Source organism: Gekko japonicus, unplaced genomic scaffold (genome assembly GCF_001447785.1).
Source record: "Gekko japonicus isolate JY-2015 unplaced genomic scaffold, Gekko_japonicus_V1.1 scaffold745, whole genome shotgun sequence".
In the NCBI taxonomy this organism is placed as follows: domain Eukaryota; kingdom Metazoa; phylum Chordata; class Lepidosauria; order Squamata; family Gekkonidae; genus Gekko; species Gekko japonicus.
In genome coordinates, this window is record NW_015164690.1 from 787,790 (window position 1) to 802,308 (window position 14,519).

The window sequence follows — 14,519 nt, forward strand, 5'->3', positions numbered from 1 at the left end:
CCTCTTCCTCTTCTTCTTCTTCTTCTTCTTCTTCTTCTTCTTCTTCTTCTTCTTCTTCTTCTTCTTCTTCTTCTTCTTCTTCTTCTTCTTCTTCTTCTTCTTCCCAACACAGCTGCTCACCTGAAACTAAACTCTTAGGACAGGTAGAAACTAAAGAAGAAGAAGAAGAAGAAGAGATTGGATTTATACCCCGCCCTTCACTACCCAAAGGTGTCTCAGAGCGGCTTACAAACTCCTTTCCCTTCCCCTCCCCACAACAGACACCCTGTGAGGCAGGTGGGGCTGAGAGAGCTCTGACAGAAACGGCTCTTTTTCAAGAACAGCTCTTATCAGAACTGCGGTTTGCCCAAGGTCATCCAGCCAGGTGCAAGTGGAGGAGTGGGGAATCAAACCCGGTTCTCCCAGATTAGAGTCCGCGCACTTAACCACTACACCAAACCTAAACTCTTAGGACAGGTAGATTTAGTCCTGTGTCCCTGTATGTGTGCCCTCTAGAAGATTTTGTGCAATTGCAAGCCAATCCTGTGAATTAGGAGACCCAGCTCAGGGAAGGCCTACCAGGCAGTGTGATGGACGGCGTTCTTTTGTGATTCCGACGGAATCGCCCCACCCAGCGGTGGTCGAGGGGCACTGCCTCTAAGAACGCCAGTGAAGTCCGTCCAGCCACTCAGCCACTGACCCTGACTGACCCTTCTGAAACAGGCTTTGATGTGATCGCAGCCGGAGGCAGCCGGCTCGCCAGATGTTCCCAACCGCACTCTGCCGTGCTCAGTGCAAGCAACTGCTGGAGTCGATCACTACCCTGCAGAAAACGCGGCCATTCCAGGTCTCGGCTGAGCCAAGCGCTACGGAAGAAACATTGTTATTCCATTCTTCAAGCACCGCCTGTGAATCTGGAGCAAGGGGTCTCCACGGAAGACGGCTCCGTCCTGATACACCCCAATAGTTCAACAATGTCGGAGATCAGTAGTATTGTCTGTGCCAGAGACAGGCTGATAGACATGGGTCTATCCGTGGCTATTAGACATGGTGGCTGAGGGGGACCTCCACATTCAGTGGTAATAAACCTCTGGATCCCAGAGCCAGGAGGCAACATCAGGGAAAGGCCACGGCCGCTATACCCTGATGTTGGCCTTCCAGAGGAACTGGTTGGCCACTGTGTGAGACAGGATGCTGGACCGGATGGACCACTGGTCTGATCCAGCAGGGCACTTCTTGTATACTAATGAAGGCCTTGGCATCTATGCCTTGTTGTTGGACCTTCCAGAGGAACTGGTTGGCCACTGTGTGAGACAGGATGCTGGACTGGATGGACCACTGGTCTGATCCAGCAGGGCACTTCTTGTATATTAATGAAGGCCTTGGCATCTGTCTGATCCAGCAGGGCACTTCTTGTATATTAATGAAGGCCTTGGCATCTACGCCTTGTTGTTGACCCTCCAGAGGAACTGGTTGGCCACTGTGTGAGACAGGATGCTGGACTAGATGGACCATGAGTCTGATCCAGCAGGGCTCTTCTGATGTCCTTATCAGGGAAAGGCCTTGGCCTTTATGCCCTGCGTAGGACCTGCAGAGGAACTGGTTGGCCCCTGTGTGAGACAGGCTGCTGGACTAGATGGACCACTGGTCTGATCCAGCAGGGAACTTCTGATGTTCTTGTGAAGGCCTCAGCCTCTATGCCCTGTTGTTGGTCCTCCAGAGGAACTGGTTGGCCACTGTGTGAGACAGGATGCTGGACGGGTTGGACCACTGGTCTGATCCAGCAGGGTACTTCTTGTATTCTAATGAAGGCCTTGGTATCTATGCCTTGTTGTTGACCCTCCAGAGGAACTGGTTGGCCATTGTGTGAGGCAGGATGCTGGACTAGATGGACCCCTGGTCTGATCCAGCAGGGCTCTTCTTATGTTCTTATGAAGGCCTCGGCCTCTCTGCCCTGTTGTTGGCCCTCCAGAGGAAGTGGTTGGCCATTGTGTGAGACAGGATGCTGGACTAGATGGACCACTGATCTGATCCAGCAGGACTCTTTGGATGTTCTTAGGAAGGACTCGGCCTCTGTGCCCTGTTGTTGGTCCTCCAGAGGAACTGGTTGGCCCCTGTGTGAGACAGGATGCTGGACTAGAGGGACCCCTGGTCTGATCCAGCAGGGCCCTTCTAATGTTCTTATGCTCACTGTCATCCCATAGTTTTGCCTTTCCCTGGGGTTTTATCTTGCCTCTGGTGGCCGGTCCAAATTTTAATCAAGTCTAGTAATGGTTCGTTGCTGCTTCATCCCAAAGGGAAAAGAAGACGTTTTCAGCTGTTAAAAATGGTAATCACTCCATGCTTATATTTAGCACTGTGTTGAATATTCACCTCTGTGCATTTTAGAATAAAAGGGTTTTTCTCCTCCCCCAGGGAGTGAAGCTTAAAATATTTCTCCAAATCTCCCGTTATACTTCTTTGTTGCATTCCTTTTTGCTGTTCCTAGCTGTCGCTTCCCCGCCGTTCTCCTGCCGTCAGTACCGTTTTTGTCCCCCGCCTGTCCTTCCTTCCGTGAGCAACGCCAGCTAATTGGTGGATCAGGTAGTAAACGCGGTGATGTCACATAACCGCATAGCCAGTTAGACTCGGCGATGCGGTGTTGGCATAAAGCCAATCAAGAGCAAGGGCGAGAGAAGGATCGTCTTGCTCGGAATAGGGGTCAGGCCAGGAGCCGGGATGTAAAACACCAAAAAAGAAATGTTTAAAGGCAGGGAGTTTCTCTTTGTGGGGCATGTGCAAAAACCTTCACAAGAATTCTGGATTAACCAATCTTCTAGCATTACTTCTCTCTGTTTGGGAACTGGAGCATAAAGTATAAATCTACAGTTATTATAAGTGTGCATGCGCACGAAAGCTCATACCTTGAATAAACCTTTGTTGGTCTTAAAGGTGCCACGGGACTCTAACTTTGTTCTACTGCTTTAGACCAACACGGCTGACCACCTGGATCTATTATAAGCAGTGTTCCCTCTAAGCTGAGTTAGTGTGAGCGAGCTCACAGTTTTTTTAGCCTCCGGCTCACAGATTTTTGTCTCAGCTCAGGAAGGAGGGCTCCAGAGCGAACTAATTTATGGAGTAGCCGAATCGCTCGCTCACAACTTTAATGGCAGTAGCTCACAAAGGAGAATTTTTTTGCTGACAAGACTCCACAGCTCAGAGGGCCCATGGAATATGTTAAACAGTGGCTTCCATGGATGAGCAGACCCAAGGTCTAGTGATCAGCTCTACTTTGTTAGTGATTTCAGCAAGGACAAGACAAGACCCCAGAGCCTCAGCCCTGTTAAATAGCATGCAATTGACACACCGAAGCACACCCCACTCCCAGCGATAGGCTATTTACATAACGTTACTACTTGACTGGTTCCTTTCAGAATCCTGGCAGGCTATTGTTCTTGTGCTCCAAGCTCAGCCAGTCTCCGGGGTGACAGACCTGGAATGATGCAATCCCAATACACAACAGAATATAAGTAATGTTAGGCCTGGAAGTGTGTGTGTTTTGCAGTTGTGAAGCTAGCCGTTGCCAGTTTTATTACGGAGGTTGGAGGGGGGAGCTTTGTGCATCAAAATATACTTCTAAGCTTCCCCCCCCCCCATGGTCTAGAGAAGGGAATGGCTCCTGGGAATACAGAGCCCTGCCGACCTAAAGAGCGTAGCTGTGTGGGAGGGCTTTTGGTCTCACGTTCAGCGTCAGGGATCTCAAGAGCCAGTGTGGCGTAGATGATCGATGGCTGTTCTTAGACCAGCGGAGGCTGGCTAGAAACCCCAGCTCTACCACGGAGCTTGCTGGGTGGCCCTGAATAAAAAAAACCCCCCCCCGCGGGGGGGGGGGGCGGGGGTGTTGGGAAGGATCACACAGCAAAATCTCCACGGCTGCTCTTCCGGAGGACACCGTAAAACTTCGGTCAATGAATAACATGTCTGTTTGAAAGGATGCACAGTAGCCAAGCTGAGGGATGTTACTATGGTTTATGCAGGCCTTTAGGTTTTCCAGACTGATCTGTTTATTAACCCCAGCCTGCTAAATGTCTCTCGGGCCTTTCTCGCATCTTGATCCTGCTCGGGTGCTCCGAGGCTTAAGAACAGAAGAACGGAAGAAGAGCTCCGCCGGATCAGACCAGTTGTCCATCTAGTCCAGCATCCGGTCTCACACAGTGGCCAACCAGTTCCTCTGGAGGGCCAACAACAGGGCACAGAGGCCGAGGCCTTCATAAGAACCTAAGAAGAGCCCCGCTGGATCAGACCAGTGGTCCATCTTGTCCAGCATCCTGTCTCACACAGTGGCCAACTAGTTCCTCTGGATGGCCACCAACAGGGTATAGAGGCTGAGACTTTCCCTTGATAAGAATCTAAGAGCCCTGCTGGATCAGACCAGTTGTCCACCTACTCCAGCATCCTGTCTCAAACAGGAGCCATCCAGTTCCTCTGGAAGGCCAACAGCAGGGCATGGAGGCCGAGGCTGTCCTGTCCAGCGTGAGCTGCAGCTAAGGCAACACTTTCTAGGTATCAGTCAATGCACGACCACTGAGGAGAGCTTAAATCATCTTTATTTAACTTCACACGCATTCAGAAGATCATTTACTCACAATTGACCAGATAGCTGGGTGGAAAGTTATATCTTGTGATCTAGGTCAGTTCTATAGCCGTGGTGAGAAAAGAGATGGGCTTCCCCTCTCCTTGCACTAAGGGTTGATGGACAAGAAACGGAAAAGAACAATGAAACTCCTATCTTTGCGCCTCTGAGCTCAGGAAATTACTCTTAATGAGCCAGTCAGAGGGAAGCTTCTGGGATCCCTAACTGTGAACTACAATTCCCAGGTGCAACTACTCTTAAAGGTACACAGCAGTTTTACTAAACTACAGTTAACGCTGGCTGGGGCAGCACAGAGGCCTTCCCCTGATGTTGCCTCCTGGCTCTGGGATTCGGAGGATTAGTGCCTCTGAATGTGGAGGTTCCCCTCAATCACCTTGGCTAGTAGTCACTGATAGCCTGATCCTCCATGAATCTATCGAATCCTCTTTTAAAGCTGTTTATCCCTGTGGCCGTCACTACATCCTCTGGCAGTGAATTCCACATTTGAATCCCTTTCTGTGTAAAGTGGTGTTTCCTTTTGTCTGTCCCAAACCTACTGCCCATCAGCTTCATTGGGATGCCCTGGCGTTCTAGTATTTTTGGGGGAGGGAGAAGAATTCCTCTTTGTCAGCTCTCTCCACCCAAGTGCATAATTTTATAAACCTCTATTGTGTCCTCCCTTAGTCGTCTCTTTCCTAAACTGAAAAGTTTCAGACTCTACAGCCTTTCCTCATACGGAAGGCGCTCCAAGCCCCCAAATAATCTTGGTTGCCCTCCTCTGTACTTTTCCCAGCTCTTTCCGACTTCTGAAGCCTTTTCCCAGGTTTGTTTTAATGAACTCATTTCAGATGGGGAACTGGAGATGAACAAGCATTTGAGGTACGTGGGGTGTGGGTGTGTGCTGTGGCCTACAGATCTACTAGGGTTGCTAAACTCCAGGTGGGGGTCTCCAGATCCAGACCAGTGTTCCCTCTAAGCTGAGTTAGTGTGAGCTAGCTCACTGTTTTCTTAGCCTCCGGCTCATGCATTTTTGTCTTAGCTCAGAAAGGCTGGCTCCAGAGCAAACTAATTTATGCCGTAGCCAAATCGCTCGCTCACAACTTTGATGCCAGGAGCTCCCAAAGCAGAATTTTTGCTCACAAGACTCCGTAGCTTAGAGGGAACATTGCTCCAGACTACAGAGTTCAGTTCCTCTAGAGGAAAATAGCTGCTTTGGAGGGTGGACTTTATGGCATTGTGCCATGGTGAGGTTCCTCTCCTCCCCAAACCCTACCCTCTCCAGTCTCCAGGCGACCCTCAAAACCTCCAGGTATTTCCCAACCCAGGGCCGGCAACCCTAGGCTCTAGAGCCAAATGTGTCTCACTAGGGAACAAAACATGTCTCTTAAAAAAAAAAGAGAGAGAACATCAGAAGAGCCCTGCTGGATCAGACCAGTGGTCCATCCCTGCCCAAAAATAGCCCTGGTGAGGTTCCTCTCTTTCCCAAACCCTACCCTCTCCAGTCCCCAGGAGACCCTCAAAATCTCCAGGTATTTCCCAACCCAGGGCTGGCAACCCTAGGCTCTAGAGCCAAAACATGTCTCTTAAAAAAAAAAAAGAACATCAGAAGAGCCCTGCTGGATCAGACCAGTGGTCCATCTGGTCCAGCATCTTGTCTTCACACAGTGGCCAACCAGTTCCTCTGGAGGGCCAACAACAGGATACAGAGGCCGAGGCCATCCCCTGATGTAGCCGATCTTCAAAGGTTGACTTCCTCTGAATGTGGAGGTTCCCTTTAACCACCGTGGCTAATAGCCACTGATAATTCTATCCTCCGTGAAATAAAAGCTTATCTTTAAGTTAACTTATATGGGAGTGGTAGATGGGATTTTAGAATAAATTGTAAGGGAGGGGTTTGGCAGACAAAGGCCCCGTTCACACGGAGCATTTGCCGCGCTAAATATACGGATGATAGGCGGATTTTCCGGGCGCGATCACACAGCAACATTTGGGAAGTGTAGTGCACCTGTGGCTAATCCGTGGCTTCATGCCGAAGATACGGAGTAAAAAACTAGTACTTACGATTTACTAGTTTCCAGAAAACGCGGGGCAAGGGCGGGCGTCTGATCGCGTCCCGTCCTAGTCCCATTGCAAACCGGTTAGTTCTTTTTTTTCAGTCTTCATTGGATGCGCACAAACGATCATGCGCATGCTCACGTTTTGGTGAGAAAAAAATTATTCCTGTTTGCCACGGAAGCAGCGCCTGGCGATTGCTGGTCTGATCACGCCGCGCTGCTTCTTTGCCGCTCTGTAGGATAGCTGTGTGATAGGCACCTCACGCCCTAACCACAGGACCTCGACGGGACGTGTGATCGGGCAGCCGCACGTTATTTTGCTCCGGGGCAAACAGCCACACTCCCCCCCCCCCCGGCATTTTCCGGCCCGTGTGACCAGGGCCAAAGATCTTTTTCATGGGTCTAAAGCACTTCTTAGAGATGCTTTCTGGAAAGGGAAATGATAGAAGGGAATAGTTTGCCAGTAGTCCAAGTGAACCATGCAGAGATTGATGCCAGTGTGTGAAAACAATTGCCTGGGATGCTCCTGTGTACATGTATGACTTACAGTGAGACTGCGTGTATGTTCTCCTGCCTTAAAAAAAAATCACGATCCATGTAAGCAGAAAGCAAGCTGTTCAGGGAAATTGGGTCCTAATAGAGCCCGTTCGCCGCTGAACTAATTTTCTCCTTGCAGGAATTTTTTATTTCTTTCCTTTCCTTTTTTTAAGATAGGGAATCATTTTTTAAAATGTGATCCTTCTCCTGCAGTCTGGAGCACCGCAATCCATCCTGCAGTGCCATGGCTGATTTCTAGAGCTAGTCCATGATTGGAAACATGAAAACCGGCGAGTGTAGTAGCTGCTCTTCTAGATTTTAACTAATGTGAGGGAAAGGTTGTGTTTGCTGTTGGAAGTGCCGTCTGGTGATTTATTACCCTTTAAGAATAGGCCAGAAGGATAACTCCGAAGGATAGAGAGAAAGCGAACAAAAACTGCAAAGAAAAGATTTGGAAATGTCAAGACATAGACGGAACTTTGGTGGATGTGTAAAAAAAGCAAAAAGGTACTGGAAAGAAATTCGTGGAGAAATGCAGGATATTTTAAAGGTTACGTTTCCCATGGAAGCTAAGAGGATGTTCTTAGGTATACTGCCTAACAATTTGCCAAAACGTTTGAAAGAGATATTCAGGTATATGGTGACAGCGGCTAGAATTATTTATGCAGCGAAACGGAAAGCAGACATTTTCCCTCGATTAGAAGAGTGGAAAAACAAGCTTGCTGAGCCTGCAGTGATGGCGAAACTAACATCTTATTTGAGAAACAGCTCAGTTATGAAATTCGAAGGGAGATGGGCTGATTTCGCACAAGGAGCTGCGCCAACCTAGCGCTTCCCTTTGCCCCGTTTCCATTGGTCAATTTCCCACGCGAAGCCGTGCGGCTGCATTTTGACCCACGGCTTCGCCCGATTTCCCCCGCGGTTTCATGATCCTGTTTTTTGAGGATCACAAAACCGCGGGGAAAATCGGGCAAAGCCACGGGTCAAAATGCGGCCACGTGGCTTCGAGTGGGAAATTGACCAATGGAAACGGGGCAAAGGGAGGCGTGACGGCGGCGCAGCTCCTGGTGCGAAATCAGCCATGGAGTGTGTATTCTATGTACGGAAGCAGGAGACGAATCTAGAATGAGAAGCAGTCTAAAATTTTGTATCTAAGCGTATCGCAATGAAGAAGGAGAAGTAGTTCTAAATGTTAAAGGTATAAATGTATCCCAACCAAAGTTATTTTTATTGTATTTTACAGACGGTGTTTTAAAAATTCTTTTATGTAACGAAGGGGTTGTTAGGGAGAAAACATTTTCTGTTTGTGTTACCTAATTACTTTTTCCTTTGTGTATTTTCTTTTATATTATCTGTTTGTTTAAAAAAAATAATTTTAAAAGAATAGGCTAGAAGGGGAAATATCATCAGCAGTGCCCTCTCCGTCTCTGCGTGTTACCTAATTACTTTTTCCTTTGTGTGTTTTCTTTCATATTTTCTGTTTGTCTTAAAAAATAATTTTAAAAGAATAGGCCAGAAGGGGAAATGTCATCAGGAGAGCCCTCTCCGTCAATGCAGGACATTAATGGGGTGGGTGGGTTTGCATCTGGGGTTTTCCCCCTCTCTGAAAGAGACAGGAAGTCTCTGAGGATCTAGACCCTGGAACCCTGGAGGTGAGCTCGCTGCAATTCACAAGTGATTAGAATACAAGGTGGCTGTTATAATAAAGTCCTGGGAATATTCCTATTAAGATCCTTAAGTGTAAGGATGTGTACTGGTGGCCAAGATAAAGATAATTCATACTACAGTATTCCCCATTGTGGTGGCTGCGGTGGCTCAAGTGGTTAAGACGCTGAACTGCAGACCGGAAGGTCGGTAGTTCAGCCTTTTGAGACCCAAGTGCCGCATGACAGAGTGAGCTCCCATCTCTGGTCCCAGCTCCTGCCAACCTAGCCGTTTGAAAGCAAGAAATTGCAAGTAGATAAATAGGTACCACTTCGATGAGAAGGGAACAGCGTTCCGTGCGCCTCGGCGTCTAGTCATGCCGGCCACATGACCACGGAAACGTCTGCAGACAGCGCTGGCTCTTCGGCTTGGAAACGGAGATGAGCACCGCATCCCTAGCGTCAGATTCGGCTGGCTTTCGAGCAAGGGAAACCTTTACCTATTCCCCATTACGGTCTGTGGATGTGAAAGTTAGACAATGAAGAACGCTTATAGGAAGAAAGTTGAACTGTGGTGTTGGAGGAGAGTTTTATGGACACTGTGGACCACCGGAAAGAAATACATGTGTCCTAGATCAAATCTGGCCTGAACTCTCCCTAGAAGCTAAGAAGACCAAATTGAGGCTTTGGAGGGTGGAGTCTGTGGCATTACACCCTGCCGAGGCCCCTCCCCTCCCCAAGCCCCGCCCTCCCGGGCTCCGCCTCCATCAGCCAGTCACTCTGTGTGGCCTGCCTTTTGGAGAAGAACCACATCGTCTGCCCTAGGAAAACTGAGGAGAAGGTGAAAACGTAACAGGGTCGCTCCTACGTACTTCCCTACAAAAAAAAAAAAGAAACACATTTTTTTTTTGTAAGTAAGAAATCTGGCTCGACAGGCTCTGCTAGGAGCGTTTGCCTTGAAGGGCTAGTTTTCTGCATGCGTGGGTGGGAAGGGTTCCCTATCTCCAGGGCTCTTTTTGTAGAAAAAGCCCAGCAGGAACTCATTAGCATAATAGGCCACCCCCAACAGCAGGAACCCATTAGCATATTGGGCCACACCCCTGACAGCACAGCTCATTAGCATATTAGGCCACACCCACATGCTACCAGAAGTGTGGTCATCCAGCCACACCCACCTTTTGCTTGTTATTCTGTTTACCTTGTCTGTTGTCAAAACCCAGGGCCTTTTTTTCTAGCAGGAACCCCTTTGCATGTTAGGCCACACACCCCTGATGTAGCCAATCCTAATGAGTTCCTGCTGTTGGGTGTGGCCTATTATGCTAATGAGTTCCTGCTGGGCGTGGCCAACTCGGGAGCCAGCCGGAACTCTGTTCCTGTGCGTTCCGCCCCCAAAATAGCCCTGCCTATCTCTTCTCAGTCTGCCTCTCTTCTCTCCTCCGCTTCACCCACCACGGCAGGATTTCCCGATCCTCCACCTGGAAGGGATCGTGGATGAGCACTCGAACGTCCTGGGCTTCTCCATGTTCAACACCAGCCATCCGTTCTACCTGGAGTTTGTCCGTAGCCTCAACATGTCGTGGCGGGAGAACTGCGAGGTCAGCCCTTACCCGGGGCCTGCGGTAAGTCTCGGCCGGACGAGGTCGCCAGCGAAATTTCACCCGAGGCGGGGGGGAGACCCAATTCGGAATGGTTCTCTGTGGAGGCCTCTCTGGACAAAAGAGTTTAGACCCGTTCTGATTCCAATAACCGTTATTGGCGTAACAATAACTTCAAAAAGAAAAGATCAGTACAGATTCGTCCACATCCCAGCAAAGAGAAACAATCAAGAGTACAGCGATTTGTAGCATTGTATGTAGTACTAATAACAGGGCAAAGTGATAAAAGTTCGGAACAGTAATCTCAAGTATCGCAGTAATTTAAAAAGATACTCTAAGAAGCTTAACTATTTAGACAAGAATCAGCTTAGAGGGAACATTGGTTTAGACCCGTTCCACTTCCAATAACTGTTATTGGCGTAACGATAACTTCAAAATGAAAAGATCAGTACAGATCCGTCCACATGCCAGCAAAGAGAAACAATCAGAGTACAGCGATTTGTAGCATTGTATGTAGTACTAATAACAGGGCAAAGGGATAGAAATTCGGAACAGTAATCTCAAGTATCGCAGTAATTTAAAACAGTTACAGTAAGAAGCTTAACTTTTTAGACGAGAATAATCGCGGCATTATTAGGGAGGAGGTTTGGGGGTTCAGTTCGAGGCGGTGCTTAGGACCTTTAAAGCCCTTCATGACCTGGGACCCACATATTTGAAGGGCTGTTCTCTTCCATGTGTCCGTCTAATATGCCCTCTCCAGCAGGGGCAGATTAACCATTAAGCAGACTAGGAGATGAGCACCACAACCCTAGAGTCGGACTCAACTGGCTTTCGAGCAAGGGGACCTTTACCTCCTTCCATATGTCCTTGTGCACCACCTAGGGGTCGTCAGGCAGCCATCTCACCACATAGGGTGGCCCGCCTGGAACCAGTAGGGTTGCCAATCTCCAGGTGGAGGCTGGAGATCCCCCAGAATTACAGCCGGTCTCCGGCTTACAGAGATCAGTCACCCTGGAGAAAATGGCTGCTTTGGAAGGTGGGCTGTATGGAAATATACCCCGCTGAGGTCCCCCCCCCCCAGGCTCCACCCGTAAAATCTCCAGGGATTCCCTGACCAGGAGCTGGCAACCCTAGGCATTGACCAGAGCCTGGGTCTTTTCCAACATGGCTCTGTCTCTGTGAAATGGGCTCGCTGAAGAGGTATGGGGGGGGGGTCCCCTCCTTGGAGATCTTCAGAAGAAGAGATGGTTTTATACCCCGCTTTTCTCTGCATTACATAAGAACATGAGAGAAGCCAACGTTGGATCAGGACAGTGGCCCATCCAGTCCAACACTCTGTCACACAGTGGCCAGAAATACCACCAGTGGGGCCAGGACACTAGAAGCCCTCCCACTGCCCCCCCCCCCAAGCACCAAGAATACAGAGCATCACTTGCCCCAGCCTGAGAGTTCCTATCGGGACCTTGTGGCTAATAGCCGCTGACGGACCTCTGCTCCATATGTTTATCTAATTCCCTCTTGAAGCCGTCCTTGCCTGTAGCCGCCGCCGCCACCTGTGGCAGTGAATCTGCTGTTTTTAATGTTAAACTTCAAATGTTTTTAACTATTACAGTAGGCCACCTTGAACCGTGAGGAAAGGTGGGGACCGAAATGTTTCAATAGATAAATAAAGCAACCTTTAAAGTTTTTTACCGGGTTTTCAAAATATTTGAGGAATTTCAAAAGAAGCCCCAAATAGTTGTGGTGAGCAGCATTTCCCAGTGGGAGAACCAGTTTGGTGTAATCTGGGAGAACCGGGTTTGATTCCCCACTCCTCTACATGCAGCTGCTGGTGTGACCTTGGGTCAGTCACAAGTTCATTCAGAGCTGTTCTCTCAAGGGCAGTTCTCGAGAGAGCTCTCTCAGCCCCACCTACCTCACAGAGTGTCTGTTGTGGGGAGGGGAAGGGAAAGGAGATTGTAAGCTGCTCCGAGACTCTTTCGGGTAGTGAAGGGCGGGGTATAAATCCAGTCTCCTCCTCCTCCTCCTCCTCTTCTTCTGGCATCTCTAGATGTGTGCAAACTTTCACATCCTGATTTTAATGGAGGCTTGATAATGTATTGGAGAAACTGAGATTCGACCTCCCTGGATGCTATTCTTGTCACTTTGCCTGATTCAGTCCCCCGTCGTATGTATGTATGGCTGCGTGGGGATGCAGATGGACTAGCGACGGGGTGAAAGGCCTCAATTAAAGCAATTGCCCGGCCCCTGGGACCGCCTAGTGATTAACTCCAGCTGAATTATTTGCCCTTCTCCAGTTGTCTGCGGCGCTGATGTTCGATGCAGTGCACGTCGTGGTGAGTGCCGTGCGGGAGCTGAACCGCAGCCAAGAGATCGGGGTCAAGCCCTTGGCCTGCACATCAGCTAACATCTGGCAACACGGAACCAGCCTCATGAACTACTTGCGCATGGTGAGGGGCGGGTGTTGCGCACTCGGTGGGGGGGGAAGCTCCATTTCCTGTGGCACCCAGACCGTTTGGGCAGGATGGGCAAGGGACTGGCCTTGCATAAAAACGAGAATCCTCAGTCCTCAGCCTGTTAGGTTTGATCCAAAGATGATGCGGAGGCTGGCCTGGATTTGAGAAAAGGGCGTGTCGTGCTAGGCCCCGTGAGAGAGACTGCGTTTCTTTTTCTACCCTGCTTTCCCCCAGCCGGGAACCCAAATTGGTGTACGTCTCTTTACCCCTCATCCTTTTTATCCTTGCAACAACTGCCCTGTAAGGTAGGTTAGGAGAGAGTGAGTAAGGTCATCTGCTGAGCTTCCATGGCAGTGTGGGGGATTCGAACATGGGTCTGGCGTAACACGGTAACCGCTACACCACAGTTGCTATAGCCCTAAAGAAAACACTCTTATTTGGTGCAGTGGTTAGGAGTGTGGACTCTGATCTGGGAGAACCGGGTTTGATTCCCCACTCCTCCACATGCAGCTGCTGGTGTGACCTTGGCTCAGTCACAAGTTCTCTCAGAGCTGTTCTCTCAGAGCTCTCTCAGCCCCACCTACCTCACAGGGTGTCTGTTGTGGGGTGGGGAAAGGAAAGGAGATTGTAAGCCGCTCTGAGACTCCTTCGGGCAGTGAAGGGTGGGGTGTAAATCCAGTCTCTTCTTCTCTTCTTCTTAATCTGCTAGTTTCTGAACTCTCAGTCTCTGTTCCTCAACAGAGGTAGCACAAGATTCAAATCAGGATAGCCAAGCCTCTAAAACCGTATCAAGCCAAATATCCGTAATTTCCCCTCTTATCACCCTATCCCCTCCACCCTTTTTTCCTCTTGCCTATGATGGCGGGGCCCCTCCTCGCCTTTCTTTACCCCTTTCCACGGAGAAAACACAGCCCCTCCTGTACCTAGGTCCTGTATGCTGATAGGCTATCTTTGAGCAGCTAGCATGTTCGCGGACATTCCGTGACATCACCACAACCCAGCCAGTGAGCCGCGTCAGCTTCTGTGACATCACAACTACTCAGCCAATGCAGGCAACTGCCAGCTTGTGTTTATCTGGGGGGAACGCCTTTTCCTACATACCTGCAGATTCAGATCTAGCAGATGTGAAGATCTTGTCTTGGACACACCTGACTCTCTCTCATTCTCTTTTCCTCTCTCCTGTCTTTTCCCTCCCTCCAATTGTCTTTTCCCCCCCCCCAATCCCCCCCCCCCCCCGCTCTCCATCTCCCCATCCCTGGCCAGGTAGAGTATGACGGGCTGACAGGGCGCGTCGAGTTCAACAGCAAGGGTCAGAGAACCAATTACACCTTGCGAATCCTTGAAAAGGCCCGTCACGGTCATCGGGAGGTAAGAACGGGCCTGTGCATATCCTGAGTGCCCCCCCCCACTGAGGACAAGACTAATCCAGGAAAACCCAAATTAAGCAATTAAACAAGAATGTTACATATAGTTCCTTACATTATGTAATCAACTCTTATTGCATAAGAGGGGTCGTGGCTCAGTGGTAGAGCATCTGCTTGGCATGCAGAAGGTCCCAGGTTCAGTCCCCGGCTTCTCCAGTGAAAAGGATCAGAGATAGAGCTTCTGCTTGGCATGCAGGAGGTCCCAGGTTCAATCCCCAG

General features: G+C 49.5%; 1 protein-coding gene across 1 annotated transcript in view; it reads left to right on the top strand.

Annotated features, from left to right (window-relative positions):
* The window catches only part of GRIK5 (glutamate receptor, ionotropic, kainate 5), an 81,953-nt gene that overhangs the window by 44,058 nt on the left and 23,376 nt on the right, over positions 1-14,519 (top strand). The window contains exons 7-9 of the mRNA XM_015409384.1: positions 10,283-10,444; positions 12,718-12,870; positions 14,140-14,244. Of these exons, the coding sequence (XP_015264870.1) occupies positions 10,283-10,444; positions 12,718-12,870; positions 14,140-14,244 (420 nt within the window). The remainder of the gene's footprint in view (positions 1-10,282; positions 10,445-12,717; positions 12,871-14,139; positions 14,245-14,519) is intronic.